Genomic DNA, 16,181 nt, shown 5'->3' with positions numbered 1-16,181 from the left:
GAATCATTGCGGTTGTCAAGTTAGTGACATGTTCGTTAAGTGAGTCTGGCCTCCCCCTTTGACTCTGCCAGTTAGACGGTCACAAAAGGGGATCACGTGACCTCAGGATACGGCAGCAGTCATAAATATGAACCAGTTGCCAAGTATCCCAATTTTGACCATGGGGATGCTGCAGTGGTCGTAAGTGTGAAAAACAGTCGTAAGTCACTGTTCAGTGCTGTTGTAACTAAATGAAGTGGTGTAAGTCGAGGATTACCTGTATATCAAGATCACGTGAAGGGTTAATACCACTTTACAATGCCTTGGTAAGGCCACACTTGGAATACTGCATCCAGTTTTGGTCGCCACGATGTAAAAAAGATGTGGAGACTCTAGAAAGAGTGCAGAGAAGAGCAACAAAGAGGATTAGGGGACTGGAGGCTAAAACATAATTGAAGAACGGTTGCAGGAACTGGGTATGTCTAGTTTAATGAAAAGAAGGACTAGGGGAGACAGGATAGCAGTCTTCCAATATCTCAGGGGCTGCCACAGAGAAGAGGGAGTCAAACTATTCTTCAAAGCACCTGAGGGCAGGACAAGAAGCAATGGGTGGAAACTAATCAAGGAGAGAAGCAACTTAGAACTAAGGAGAAATTACCTGACAGTGAGAACAATTAATCAATGGAACAACTTGCCTCCAGAAGTTGTGAATGCTCCAACACTGGAAGTTTTTAAGAAGATGTTGGATAACCATTTGTCTGAAGTGGTATAGGGTTTCCTGCCTAAGCAGGGGGTTGGACTAGAAGACCTCCAAGGCCCCTTCCAACTCTGTTATTCTATTCTATATGTGTACATCTTAGATAACTCTTTAGAAGGGAAAGATACATATAAATCAAGCATCTCTCTTAATCGTATTTGTCCTAAGTGTTTAGTTTTTATGATAACAGACTTAAGCTGATAGAATGATTATCTATAGCTCTTTATGAGCTTAAGACGTGTAGTTTTAGGGAATTTGATAAGCAGAGTAATATTACTTGGTTTTCTTTCTTCTTAAACTGAAAAGGAAAAAACCCATCTGCAACCACGATGGCAATTCCAATATATTAGTCCTATATAAATCTCACTGTGATCAGAATTTTTTCATCCAAGTAGGTTGGTTGGTTGGTTGCTTTCTTTATGTAATAAAGCAGATACATTTAAACTAAACGCATGCATAAAACGTGCAAGCTCTAGGTAAAAGGTAAAGGTTCCCCTCGCACATACGTGCTAGTTGTTCCCAACTCTAGGGGGCGGTGCTCATCTCTGTTTCAAAGCCGAAGAGCCAGCGCTGTCCGAAGACGTCTCCGTGGTCATGTATCCGACATGACTCAACGCCAAAGGCGCACGGAACGCTGTTCCCTTCCCACCAAAGGTGGTCCCTATTTTTCTACTTGCATTTTTTACGTGCTTTCGAACTGCTAGGTTGGCAGAAGCTGGGACAAGTCACGGGAGCTCACCCCGTTACTCAGCACTAGGGATTCGAACTGCTGAGCTGCCGACCTTTCGATCAACAAGCTCAGCGTCTTAGCCACTGAGCCACCGCGTCCTCAAAAGATTCCAATATTTACGCCCAAATATTCATCTCTGAAAACAGGGCCCTCTTGGTTTCTTCTGTAAACAAGTTTTAGTAGCTTTAGAGTCTGCTCTGGAAGGTTTCCCAGCTTTTAAAGAAGCTCTTCAGAGACACTTGAGAATTAAAATGACAGGAGGGCACCTTATAGAATGTGAGAAATCTCTTTATGTACACAAGCTCTGCCCGTAACTCTTTGGATTCCACTGTTTCTCTTTCACTACTTCCTAGTTATCAGGCTGGTTAAAACTAAACCAAGTGTTTTTTTCTCAAATTGGTTCTTTCTCAAATCTAGATCAGCATATTTTTAAACTTTTAAGAAGTCCATACATCTTAAAATTGGAAAAACACTGTTCATGATTCGTTGGAATTTTAACTTCTCACATTCCCAACCCTCAAAGCGTATATGCTTAATTTGAAAAAAATAAAAATAAAAGTAGTGGTTAAAGGTTTAGGATTATGACTAGGGAGACTCAGCATCCTTGGCTGTGAAGCTGACTTGAGTGACTTTGGACCTGTCGTTCTTTTAAGGCCAATTTCACAATTGTTAATGGTGGGATAAAAACCGAAGAAGGAATGTTATGGATAGGTCCTTAAAGGTGGGATGGAAATGTAACGGGTTATTATTAAAATTTGCCTAATTTGGGTGGCCGATGGAGCTCAGTGGTCCAGAAATTGTATTTCAGAGGTGAATGCGATCAATTGCTAGATGAAAATTATAGAATATAACAACTGTAATGCATTTTGTGATTTTGTTTGCGGTGGCCACATGGTGACCTTTTCACGAAATCCGAAGACGGCCACAACGACAGAAGTTTATGTTTACTTACATTTGCGCCCTTATGATGCTTTTGAAAAAAAATACGAGCCTATGCTTTTGTTTTTATTTTTTTGAACTTTGCCAGAGTGATGCTGTGATTTAGACCCTCCATTAGTCCAAAAATGACATCGTTTTAATGGGGTTCTTTTAAAGAAAACAGACAAGCCAAGTCCTTCATAAACTACATTTGGTTTGGGTTTTGAAAAGGTCGGGGAATTGAAAGCAGATGTGTAGATGGTACAAAAAAACAAAACAAAACAAAACCCCAGCCTTATCTTGTACGGTGCCATCTTGTTACAGAGCATGCATTGTATCAAAATCTTGAGTGGAGGCTGCCGTAATTTATTCTGTGGTTATCAGTCTGGATTAGGGCATCGTGATAAAGTATGCTGCTTAAGAATGAACATTCCTGTGCCTTTGGGCTGACAAATAAAAATGTATAGCCAGACGCTACTAAATCTATAACGCTGCTGCTCTGGTTTCTAAAACATTGACTTTGCAGCTGTATGCTTAGCCTTCTCTTTTTCATGAGCAGTTATCTGTTTTAATGACAGGTGGTCAGTAGCTGCCAAGAAAAAATCCAGCACTGGTAAGTGAAAAAAAAAAATGTTTGATTGCATGCCTAAAATATCAATGCAAATAGCTTATGTCTGCTTTAGAAAAGCGCCCTGCATATATATATATTCTTTAGAAAATTAACCAAATTCATATAATACTGCATTCCGGCGCACGGTTTTGACTCTGCTTGGCTTATTAAATTGCACCCATTGCATTGCCCGTGTTATTGCTTTAATTCACCACTATAATCATGCTTCTAAAACCTGCACTTCTTTAAAAAGACGTTCCACGTTCTTCCAGTTAGAATAACTGCATTAAAAAGGTCTTTTAAAAGAAACCTCTGTGTACTTCCAGTTCCAATCATTTATTTTCCCTATTGTTCCCAAGAAAATGTAATACTCACGATTGAGTATTTAAACGGCCTTGAGGGACATCCAAGATATCTCCATAAGTCCAAGTTTAGATTATTGGGTCTGCAATTTACAAAGGACTCCCCCCCCCCCTTGAAAGGTGGTTCCAGTTTATCTAATGGCTGTGAAAGCATATCCTTGTTTAAAGCTTTAGATCAGGGGTCTCCAACCTTGGCAACTTTAAGACTTGTGGACTTCAATTCCCAGAGTTCCTCAGCCAGCTTTGCTGGGAATTCTGGGAGTTGAAGTCCACAAGTCTTAAAGTTGCCAAGGTTGGAGACCCCTGCTTTAAATAAACTGAAGACTTTAATGTGTTGCTTTTTTTTTTTTTAAATTAATAGAAACAGCTTAAATAAATAAAAAGTTTCCTATGGCCATCTAATTGGGAAAGGGACATTTGAAGGTAAACAGTTGTTTATGCGTTACGAGAGATAACCTCCCCTCTTTAACACATTCCAAATTATGCAACATCCATGCTGTGTTTGCTTGGATTTTACGGAAGGAACAACGGGAGTTTGCTTGATTATTGTCTGCAGGGTTATTGCAAAAAAAAAAAAAAAATCATAGCAACTGCCCCCTTTAGTGGAGAGATTAAACTTTTGGTTATACACCATCAAGCATATAATATTTTAAATTTATTTTAAGAGGCTTTTTCTTCATGCCTGAAAGACCTCCCGAACAAATAATTTATAGTTCAGACGTATCAGATGTTTGGTTTTTGATGAGGAGGGGGCTTAGTTTAAATGCACATAAGCTGCCACCAGAGCATAAGGAGGAGAGGGAGGGAGGGAGGCTCAAGGCCAGCTCAGGCTCATCATATTCAATTGTGGCCATCGGTTTGTTAAAAAAAAAAAAAGGTTTAAAGCTAATATGTTCTGCTGCTTAAAATTCAGAGGCTGCATTAATTTCCAATAAGATGGATATTATATTGGTGTCTATTGGTGCTTCTGGAATCAAGCTTTTTTTAAAAAAAACAAAACACTTTCATACTCCTGCAGAATCTTTATCGTGAAATCTGATGTACAGATTTCTCCACAGAGAGCAGCCCTGCTCTTCATTTTCTTCCCTAGCTGAAGTTCTGAGATGTTCAGCTGAGCCCCCCAAAGAAGAGGGGCTTAATTTTGGGAAAGCAATTTCACACATTTCCACATAATTTGCCTCTGCTTCCTATCTCAAGGCAGTAGACCGTAGGAAGGAAGACACGGGGTTGAGACCCCTAGGCCAACTGTTCCTTCCTTTAGTCTGGTTGTGTTCAATTAGCTAGATGAGACGGAACGAGAAACCCCATTCAAGTCTATGTCCTATGAAGAGTCCTACAAAATGGCTGAAATCAAGATCAGGGTTGTCCCATCCTTGGCAGCTTTAAGACTGATGGACTTCAACTTTCAGAATTGGCTGGAGAATTCTGGGAGTTGAAGTTCATAAGTCTTAAAAGTCGCCAAGGTTGGACACCGCTGATCTAGAGGCTGTATTGCAATGTTTCTTAAATCTTGACCACCTTAAGATGTTGTGGACTCCGTCAGCTTCCAGAATTTCCCAGCCAGCACTTGGAATTTTGGGAGTTGAAGTCCACAGGTTGAGAAACATCGGCCAGTTGTGAAGTGGATTCTGTGGCATACTTCCAATAAAACTATGCAATCAAATGGAAGGGAATGGGCTCTCTTTTCTGCTTTTCAAGCTAACCAATGGCTGAGCAGACAAGAGAACCATTATGTGGAAGGTGCCTTTAAACATTTTTTTTTTGTAATTCTGCCATTTTTTAAAAAAAAACAACAGCAACCATACGTGGTACCCATCCTTAGGAAGTCCCAAAAGACAGGGTTTTCTAACAGCACAACTCTATCTGAGTCCACGTGGAATTGAATTAAATAGGCCTCCGATGAGTATATGATTGAACCTAATGCATATTGATAAAAAAAAAATTGTCAAAACGTTCATCTTTAGAATAACTGTCTTTTTAGAAACAGTTTGTGAGTTTGGAGAATTTCCCTTGATGGAGTTCCTTTCATTACAGATAGCCTTCGACTTAAACAACCATTCATTTAGTGGCCATTCAAAGTTACAATGACATTGAAAAAAGTGACTTATGACTGTTACAGCATCCCATGGTCACACAATTAAAATTTGAACGCTTGGCAAGATGGGGCAAAATTCACTTAACAAGTGTCCTGCTTAGCCATGGAAATTTGGGGCATAATTGTGGTTGTAAGTTGAGAACTACCTGTACTCTCACATACCATACTTACAAAAAGATGAAGAAATGTTTTGGAACTCCCCTACCCCCACCCCCAACCCAAATTACTTGTGGCAGTTTGTCACCATAACCTGCAAAGCATAGTTTCTGGTTTTCAAGCCTCAACTTAGAAATGTGTATAATATATTTCTATGTTCCTAAAGTTAATTCAACATTTAGAACTGACAATACGTTTGTCTGAACTTCCCTATAGGAAGAAGGTTGAGAGTGACTATGAAGCACTTCAGGACAGACTCAGTACGCTGCCAGACAAACTTTCATATGATATCATGGTAGGTGCAGTTTAATATCTGACTCTTGCTTGTTTTTATGCCTCTGTTGTGTGCTTATCATTTGTAGGCATGTAGCACAGTCTAGAAGATTTGAAAACAAGCTAGCTAATTCTTGATCGCCATAAACGAAGAGCAGGCAGGCTGGGGAGGCAGAGTTAAGCATGTCATAAGCTTAGAATTGTTGCATTCCCACCAGTGCTCCAAGTCTAACCTCATTGACCCTTATCTGACACCAATTTAGTGTTAAACTTTAGTTGACCAGAGTTGTGTGTATAAAACAAGGTAAAGGAGTCCCTGCAGATTTTATTCCACTAGTTGTTGCCGACTCTATGGGGTGGTTTTCAGCTCTGTTTCAAAGCTATTAAGCCAGCGCTGTCCAAAGACATTTCTGCGGTCATGTGGCCAACATCACAGAATGCTGTTACCTTCCCACCAAAGTGGTACCCATTTATCTACTTGCATTTGCATGCAAGATTGGCAGGAGCTAGGGTGAGGATGGGAACTCACCCTGTCGTGTAGTGCTCGGGTCTCGAACCTGGACTGCTGGCTTTCCAGCTGACAAGCCCAGTGTCTTAACCATTGAGCCACCATGCCTCATCTTGTGTATGGACCTGAATAAACCTTCTGAATAAAGCGGCAACCTTCCTGTTGTCCTGATTTTTTGGGTCTGACTCTGACATTATGTATGCTTTTTCGGCTGAGATTCCTATCAAGTCTACAATGTTGATAACATGCTACAAAGTCTGGCCTATTTGATATACTAACTATATAACCAAATATTCGTATTTGGTAGTTATTTTGTGAAGTCTGTAATTTCATTTGCGATCGACAATAATTTCCTGTGAAGCGAAAGAAGAAGAAGAAAAAAAGCTTTTAAGACTTGGTTATTGATTATATAAAATAGTTTACACTGAGAGAATCTTAATTTGGGAAAAGTTTTTATTCTGGCTAGAAAGCTTGTTGCCTAGAAGTAATTGCTTGTGTAGCATCAAGCATATCTGAACATGATTAGCTGGCTAGTCGGGACTTGGTGATACAGTTGATCTGTGAAATATGCAGTTAGAGGATACAGTGGTAGGTTTTTTTGGCAAGTGAGATATATGTCTAATTAACAGTTTTGCAAAATACACTGAACGACTCCGAGATAGTCATGAAAGCATAGTATATTTAACTAATAGACACAACTAGTCCTTGACCTATGACGACAATTCAATCCCAAATTCTAGTTTGTTTCTTAAGTACGTTTTGCTCCTTTTAGAACCTTTCTTGCCAGAGTTGTTAAGTGAATCCCTGCAGGTGTTAAAAGTTAGTAACATGTTTGTTAAGTGAATCTGATGAGCCACTGACTTGGCTTATCAGAAGGTGGCAAAAGGTTATTGCATGAACCCAAGACCATGCAACTGTCATAAATACATGCCAGTTGCCAAGCACCTGAAAGTCCATCACATGACCTGCAATGGTTGTAAGTGTGAAAAACAGTGATAGGTTACTTTTGTTCCTGCCATTGTATCTTCTAATGGTCACTAAACGAACGATTGTAAGTCAAGGACTACCTGCTGTCCTTTCTTTTTTTTTTTTTTGAAACATTAGCATGAAGGTAGAACTGCCCGTAAGTGAAATCTCTCTCCGGAGATTATTTTTTACTGCCTTCCTTTTCCTGTTGTTACTTCGATAGGTCCCCTTTGGTCCTCTTGCTTTCATGCCAGGAAGACTCGTTCACACCAATGAGGTGACAGTTCTTCTTGGGGACAACTGGTTTGCAAAATGTTCAGCAAAACAGGCCGGCGATCTAGTAGAACACAGGAAAAAACGTAAGTATCTTCCCAGTTTTTGATGACAGTCAAATCAATAGTAACATTAGAATGGAAGGGAATGGAAGGGAAGGGAAGGGAAGGGAAGGGAAGGGAAGGGAAGAGAAGAGAAGAGAAGAGAAGAGAAGAGAAGAGAAGAGAAGAGAAGAGAAGAGAAGAACAGAACAGAACAGAACAGAACAGAACAGAACAGAACAGAACAGAACAGAACAGAACAGAACAGAACAGAACAGAACAGAATAGAATAGAATAGAATTCTTTATTGGCCAAGTGTGATTGGACACACAAGGAATTTGTCTTTGGTGCATAAGCTCTCAGTGTACATAAAAAGAAAAGATACATTCGTCAAGAATCATAAGGTACAACACTTAATGATAGTCATAGGTTACAAATAAGCAATCAGGAAACAATATCAATATAAATCGTAACGATACAAGCAACAAAATTACAGTCATACAGTCATAAGTGGAAGGAGATGGGTGGTGGGAATGCTGAGAAGATTAATAGTAGCACAGACTTAGTGAATAGTTTGACAGTGTTGAGGGAATTATTTGTTTAGCAGAGTGATGGCTTAACATGGTTACCTCATGGTTTTGGGCAGACCTCGGTGTGCACATGTATCACCTCTCCTGCGGGAGCTGCATTGGCTGCTGATTTGCTTCCGGGTGCAATTCAAGGTGCTGGTTGTCACCTTTAAAGCCCTTCATGGCTTGGGACCAGGTGATCTGAGGGACCGTCTCTTGCTGGTCACATCTATCCAACCCATCAGAGCAGGGAGGCAAGGAATGCTGTGGGTTCCATCCCCGAGAGAGATACACCTGGTGGGACCCAGAAGTAGGGCCTTCTCTGTTATGGCTCCCTCTCTCTGGAACATCATTCCCCCAGAGATTAGAAAGGCCCCCACTCTGGTATGCTCTTCCAGAAGGCGCTGAAGACCTGGTTCTGCCAGCGGGCCTGGGGAACCCAGAGCAGGATGGAGCCCAGGATGGCTTGTGTGATCTGCTGTCGCCAGGGCGGGGGGTGATTTTATTTTATTATATTAATTTATTTGATTCTTTTTATTCGTTTTGTTGTTTTAAATGTGGTTTTATATTCTGTAAGCCGCCTTGAGGCGTCATGTGCGAATAGGCGGCAATATAAATTCAATTAATACCGTGTTTCCCTGAAAATAAGACCCTGTCTTATATTTTTTTGAACCCTGAAATAAGCGCTTGGCCTTATTGCCAATGCACTCAAAAGCCCGATTGGGCTTATTATCAGGGGATGTCTTATTTTGGGGGGAAACAGGTTAATAATAATAATAATAATAATAATAATAATAATAATAATAATAATAATAATAATAATAGTAATAATAATAACAACAACCACAACCACAACAACAACAACATACAACAACAACAACAACATACAACCTTGATCTGAGCACCTTTTGAATATTATAACGGATTCTGTGGGATTGAAGTTTTTTCCGTATATCCGTCAAATGTTTGTGTGAACGGTAAAAACAAAGCACGCTTCATTGTCTTAACACCTAACAAATTAAAATACAAAAACTTCAACTTTGAGAATTACTTTGCAATTGAGCCGGTGCGTGTCAGGATGTTCTAGTGAGATGGGGCTGCAAATGAATTCACAAAACGGCAACACTGATTGCATTAACATATGGTACTGTAATATTACTCAATCGTAAATTGCAACAGGCAGTCTTTAATACAAATATTGGCACCAGTCAAAATTGACGGCTGGCATAAAATGCCATGTTATGAGATAAGGCTTTTTACATTCTGTTTCTATCCATGTTTTGTTTAATATATTGCTTCTTTATCTTACAAATGATTAGAGGCATTCATCAGGTATTTTTCCCCATTAGCTAAACTGTTTCTAATTTTTTCCTAAGATTTCTTGGGTTTTTCTTTCCTTGGAAAACATAGCATGGAGATGTAGTGGCTTATGATGATCCTCCTATATTTTTAACACTTGCTGTGATTTTACTGATTTAAGTGTTTGATTTCTGTTGTTAACAGCTGTGGGTTGTTTTTACCAGAAGTGAACAGGAAATGTATTTATAAAAGAAGAAAGGAAGATCTTAACCATTTTCAGTGGGAGGGAGAAAAGCAGCCAAGCTAGATTTCGATCTCTCTCTCTCTCTCTCTCTCTCTCTCTCTCTCTCTCTCTATCTCTATCTCTATCTCTATCTCTATCTCTATCTCTATCTCTATCTCTATCTCTCTATCTATCTCTATCTCTATCTCTATCTCTATCTCTATCTCTCTATCTCTCTATATATCTATATATCTATATATCTATATATATCGATAGATATAGAGATATAGATATAGATATAGATATAGATATAGATATAGATATAGATATACCTTGTTTCCCCTAAAATAAAACATCCCCTGATAATAAGCCCAATTGGGCTTTTGAGTGCATGCACTAAAATAACCCCCCCTGAAAATAAGCCCTTCCTGAAAATATTTAAACGCATGCACAGCTGGTCCCCGCCATTTCCTCTGGTTTCCTCCACACGCCTCAAAATAATAAGACCTCCCCAAAAATAAGGCCACACACTTATTTTGGGGTTCAAAAAAATATAAGACAGGGTCTTATTTTCGGGGAAACACGGTAGATACAGATACAGATACAGATACAGATACAGATACAGATACAGATACAGATACAGGTACAGATATATACATATATGTATGTATATTAACAGATTAACAGTTGGAAGGGACCTTGTAGGTCATCTAGTCCAACCCCCTGCCCAAGCAGGAGACCCACACCACTTCTGACAGATGGCAGTCCAGTCTCTTCTTGAAAGCCTCCAGTGATGAAGCTCCCACAACTTCTGAAGGCAACTCCTGTTCCATGGGTTGATTGTTCTCACTGTCAGAAAAATTCTCCTTATTTCCAGGGTGAATCTCTCCTTGATCAGTTTCCATCCATTGTTCCTTGTCTGGCCTTTGGGTGCTTTGGAAAATAGCTTGACCCCTTTGCTCCTCTCTGTGGTAGCCCCTCAAACATTGGAATGTATATGTATATGTATTTAGGTATGTATGTAGAAGGGGAGGACACAATTCAGGTTCTCAGTACATGGGCTATAGTCTGGTGCTCTCTGAGCTTGGTTGTTTGCTTGCAAATGTTTCATTACCCAAATAAGTAACATCATCAGTGCTAGTGAGTGGGGTGTGCAAAACCCACACTCATGAGCACTGATAATGTTATATAGTCGGGTAATGAAACATCTACAAGCAAACAACCAAACTTAGAGAGCCCCCAAGGACTCTACAGTTCAACCTGAGCTACAAATATTCTCTTGCATGAGCTCTGTTCTCTACCTCTTACCTTGTACGTTTTCAGGACTCAAGGAGAAGCATCCTGGCCATGAAATGTCCAGGAAAATATAAAACGTGCTAACATTTTCCCCTTTAGAATCCTAATAGCTACTTCACCTTTGACATTCCTGACATTGGCATCCAACCCTGTTCCACGCCAAGAACTGGGTTGTCAGGACAAGTCATAAAACACAAAGGTAAGCCAAAAATGATGTATAGCTGTGGTGTTCAACCTCATTACAGGTCGTCCTCAACTTACAACCATTTCGTTTAGTGACCGCTTGAACGGCACTGAAAAAAGTGACTTAGGACCGTTTTTCACACTTAACGACCGTTGCAGCATCTCCGTAGCCACGTGATTAAAATTCGGACGCTTGGCAACGGGTTCCTATTTATGATGGGTGCAGCATCCAGGGGTCATGTGGGGGAAGCCAGATTCATTTAACAACTGTGTTACTAATGTAACAACGCTGGCAAGGAAGGTCATAAAATGGAACGAGACTCACGTAACAACTCTCTCGCTTAGCAACATAACTTTGGGGCTCAATTGGGGTCGTAAGTCGAGGACTACCTGTAACTGTATCCCGTGTCTTCCTCACCCTCCCTGTGTGACATTGATATTTGTCTAGACTGTGTTGCTTTAAACAACCTTCTCCTCTAACAATGGAGAGCAGATAAATTGCGTTGGCAAAAACCAGATACTCCCTACAGATACAGTACTTATTGAACCGTGGTGGCGCAGGGGTTAGAATGCAGAGTTAACTCTGCCCACTGCCAGGAGTTCGATCCTGACCGGCTCAAGGTTGACTCAGCCTTCCATCCATCCGAGGTCGTTCAAATGAGGACCCAGATTGTTGGGGGCAAGAGGCTGATATTTGTAAACCCCTTAGAGAGGGCTGTAAAGCATTGTGAAGCGGTATATAAGTCTAAGAGTGCCGTTGCTACTGTTGGCTAATGCATCCGTGCTTTATCGAATCACCATCCAGGTGCATGGAGGAAAAGTGTCTGTTGCCAGACCCACCTTCTTAATTGTAGTTCATCCATCTCCCCCTTCTCTTGGGGTGCTGAATCAGTGGGTGGATTGGGACACTTGGCTGACATCACTGCACTGTTCCTCGCACACCTTTATACACACTTATTATGCCTCCGGGTCCGGATATCATTTGCTTATGACTCTCTGTTTCCGTCTCTCCTGCTAATACAGGATGCCTCCCGCACCACGGCCACCCTTCTGTGGTGACCGCAAGGGACCGCCAGGCAGCCCTGCGACCAGCAGCGATGACCAGCATGCTTCCAATTTTTTTCTAGCCTGGGGAATGCTCAGCAATTTTTTTTTTCCCCTGCGAGGTTCCTGCATTTTTGCAAGCTGCACGATAGATAATGATCGAGCAGCAGAAAGAGTTTCCCAACAGGGAGTTAGTGCACGAAGAACACAACAGCTGCTACTCTGTCACCTGTGTCACTGTTTTCCAAAACACAAGTGCCTGGCTGGAGTGAATAACTGGCACTCCTATGTTTCTCTCTCTCTCTCTCTCTCCCTCCCTCCCTCCCTCCCTCCCTCCCTCCCTCCCTCCCTCTCTCCCTCCCTCTCCCTCTCCCTCTCCCTCTCCCTCTCCCTCTCCCTCTCCCTGCCACTGCCTTCGAAGATCTTGTTTGCTTCCGAGTGTGGCGCTTTGATTATTCTAATGGTTCTATCTGGATGGAATTTTTTGACAACTATGTATATACGATGTGCTAATTTAAAATACAGGAGCATTGTGTCAATCCTTTTTCCTGATATTCAAGCTGAATGTAATTATTATGCATTGTATTGTGTCGGAATCCTCTTGAAAATTAAGCAATAAATCTAATTACTAATATACACAGTGACGTTGCCATATGTATATAGTGGACACATTTCTTTTTCCGTCAGCCGGGTAATAACTCATTTCACTTGACCTCAAGAGGGAGGTGAAAAGGTGGATAGGAACAATATGCTTAGGGCATTAATACCACCTTGACTGCATAGGTTTCCTAGGAAGGAACATTTTGTTAGGGTACCTGTATAACATGAAGGATATTGCCAGAATTAACTACTATCATCTTCTTTTAAAGACCCTGTAATCCCTTGCGGGATGGAGTCTTGGCCAACTGAATGGAGCTGAGTGTTTACTGGACAGATGTCCTTCCTGTTGCCAGTGCGGATCGAACTCGCAGCCTCCTGATTGTGAGGTGGGAGCTCCACCTCGAGGCCACCGCACCACTCACTCCAGAATTAACCACTATGCCATTGCCAAAACATAACAATATAACAGAGTTGAAGAGACTTAGGAGGCCTTCTAGCTGCAACATATGAAAGTAAACTGTCGGGCGTACCACAGGCCTTTATATAAAATAAAAAGCTTGCTAAAATCAGAATTCCAAATAGATATTGATGTTTAGTAGTGCCAGTGTGAATGACAATAAACAGGACAGTTTTAAAAAGTGGGAAGAAAAATATTTAAAAGCAGATGCTAGAGTGAAATGAAATGAAAATCCTTCATATAGATAAATGTGATCATAAAAAACATAATTCCTGTTCCAGAGCTTGTTTATATTATTTTAACCATGTTATATGTTATAGGCCTCTAGGCTACTGAAAGAGAGAGAGAGAGAGAGAGAGAGAGAGAGAGAGAGAGAGAGAGAGAGAGAGAGAGTTATGACCGAAGGCCATATTATCCTAGTAGGCCAACAAATAATTTTTCAACCACATGTCTAAAAGAATATGTAATTTCTTGATAGAAAGCCCAAACGGAACAGAAAGTTGCTAGATAATACATTTTGAAAGCTGTAGAGCATACTTGGAAATCACATTTGTTTTCCATACCTTATTATTATCTGTTAGATATGCTTTTAATATATTTCAAATATTTTGCTGAGGACCCTTCACCAAAGGCATGGTTAAAATCCAGATACACTTAACTTTGGTGCCAAACGCTTCTCCACAGTACCTTAAAAGCAACTAAATAATAAGTTGGGTTAAAGAAAAGACTCTGTTAGTGTTCACAAACACCTGTGTGTCAAATTAATAGGACTTTTTTGACGACACACTATCCTGCAACATGTTGACCTCCACCTCCAACATATTAGGGAAAAAAACAATGCTCTCATTAACATTTTTTTCCCTCTGACTCTTGCTAAAGCAAGGCCACAGTTGCGTCTCCAGCCAAAAGCTACATTAGCATGCTTTTTACACTATACATCTGTGTCTTGATTAAGTGTGTGATGAGTTGTATTTCATGCATTCTAACAACATGATTGAAAACAGTTTACTCTCACAATGCCAGTTGCATAAAAGAATGATACAATACAGGGTTGTTAATCAAACGATTTTCACACTAATGTGTCTGATGGAGGACATTTTTTTTTGTAATTGGGGGATGCGCTTTTACCTGGAAATCAGTCCTACAAAAATATCATACATAGAATTGGATTATACATAAGTAAACATTAGTATTACTATTATAGTTGTTATTACTGTTATTATTAGTACTATCAGCTTTAGTATTATTATATTGTATAAGTAAATTGATCCAGACAATACACTGTTTATTAAGCACTTATGTACTTTAAAGAAAAAATGTAAAAAATAAAATTATATCTATTATCTATCATCTATCTATCTATCTATCTATCTATCTATCTATCTATCTATCCATCCATCCATCCATCCATCCATCCATCTATCCATCCAGTGGTGGAGAAAGTTCATTTTAACTAGATTTTTTCCTTGCTGAATCTCCTTAATATATAGCAGTGTTGGCAAACCTTTTTGGCATGAGTACCGAAACAGATGGGTGCGTGAACACGTGCCGGAAAGTGGAAGAGCTGCTGCCTGGCACGCATGCACACACTGGGAAGATGATCTTCCAGTTTCCGGTCTTCACGCACACATGCATGCCAGAAACCGGAAGACGAGGTGGCCGGTGGACATGGCGTGCTGGAAACTGGAAGATCATCTTCCCGGTGTGTGCATGTGTACCGGGCGGCTGCTCTTCCAGTTTCCGGCACTCCCGCATGCATGAAGACCAGCTGGCCGGCATGCCGGAACCCGGAAGCTCACGTGCCTGGAGAGATGGCTCTCCGTGCCACTCCCAGCACGCGTGCCATAGGTTCACCATCATAGATATATAGTATCTCTATCCCTTCAGAGATGTCTTTGAAGCAATAGGTTTTCTGCCTTTTACAAGATTAGGATACCATAATGTAGGATTCTCATGATATTTTACAGATTTATGAAGTAATAAGAGCCAAGAAACTTTTCTGAGGTCCCATGATACAGAGCGATCCAGGGGTGAAATCCAGCAGGTTCTGACAAGTTCTGGAGAACCGGTAGCGGAAAGTTTGAGTAGTTCGGAGAACTGGCAAATACCAAGAACTGGCCCCAGAGTGGGATGGGAATGGGGATTTTGCAGTACCCTTCCCCTGGAGTGGGGTGAGAATGGAGATTTTGCATTATCCTTCCCCTGGAGTGGGGAGGGAAAGGAGATTTTGCAGTATCCTTCCCCTGGAGTGGGGTGGGAATGGAGATTTTGCGTTATCCTTCGCCTGGAGCGGGGAGGGAATGGAGATTTTGCATTATTCTTCCCCCGGAGTGGGGTGGGAATGGAGATTTTGCATTATCCTTCCCCTGGAGTGGGGAGGGAAAGGAGATTTTGCATTATCCTTCCCCTGGAGTGGGGAGGGAAAGGAGATTTTGCATTATCCTTCCCCTGCCACGCCCACCAAGCCACACCATGCCCACCAAGCCACGCCCACAGAACTGGTAGTAAAAAAATTGAACTTCAACACTGCTCCCATCCTTGAAAAGTATAGCATCCGTGCAGCTCAGGCTCCCCTATCTGTCCTTAATCTTAGCAAGCAAGTTCACGGGAAGATTTATTATTGTTGAACTAAATCCAGTCTTGTCTGTAACTATAAATTTTGACATGGGTGTCTTTTATCCAGTGATTACTTTGAAATATTTGGAAGGATAGTCAGCCTGTTGCATTAAAAATAACTGACAGTCTTGTAGCCCCATTTTTTAATAAGAAGGGGAAAAAGTTGGTTGACGTGTCTTTTAAGTTGTACTTGGATTGAACCATTTTCCTCCTTAAGTGACCCCAT

The 16,181-nt window shown here is 40.9% G+C and overlaps 1 protein-coding gene across 2 annotated transcripts in view; it reads left to right on the top strand.

Moving 5' to 3' along the window:
* Window positions 1-16,181, top strand: part of URI1 (URI1 prefoldin like chaperone) — a 47,913-nt gene that overhangs the window by 15,940 nt on the left and 15,792 nt on the right. For both annotated transcript variants that reach the window (XM_070953011.1, XM_070953013.1), the window contains exons 2-4: window positions 2,963-2,997; window positions 5,824-5,902; window positions 7,578-7,713. In XM_070953011.1, coding sequence (XP_070809112.1) covers window positions 2,963-2,997; window positions 5,824-5,902; window positions 7,578-7,713 — 250 coding nt within the window. The remainder of the gene's footprint in view (window positions 1-2,962; window positions 2,998-5,823; window positions 5,903-7,577; window positions 7,714-16,181) is intronic.

The sequence above is a fragment of the Pituophis catenifer genome, unplaced genomic scaffold (genome assembly GCF_029215685.1).
Source record: "Pituophis catenifer annectens isolate HBS135680 unplaced genomic scaffold, rPitCat1.0.hap2 SCAF_13, whole genome shotgun sequence".
Lineage (NCBI taxonomy): Eukaryota > Metazoa > Chordata > Lepidosauria > Squamata > Colubridae > Pituophis > Pituophis catenifer.
The sequence above is the reverse complement of the archived record's forward strand: the minus strand, read 5'-3'. Positions and strand labels throughout refer to the sequence as shown.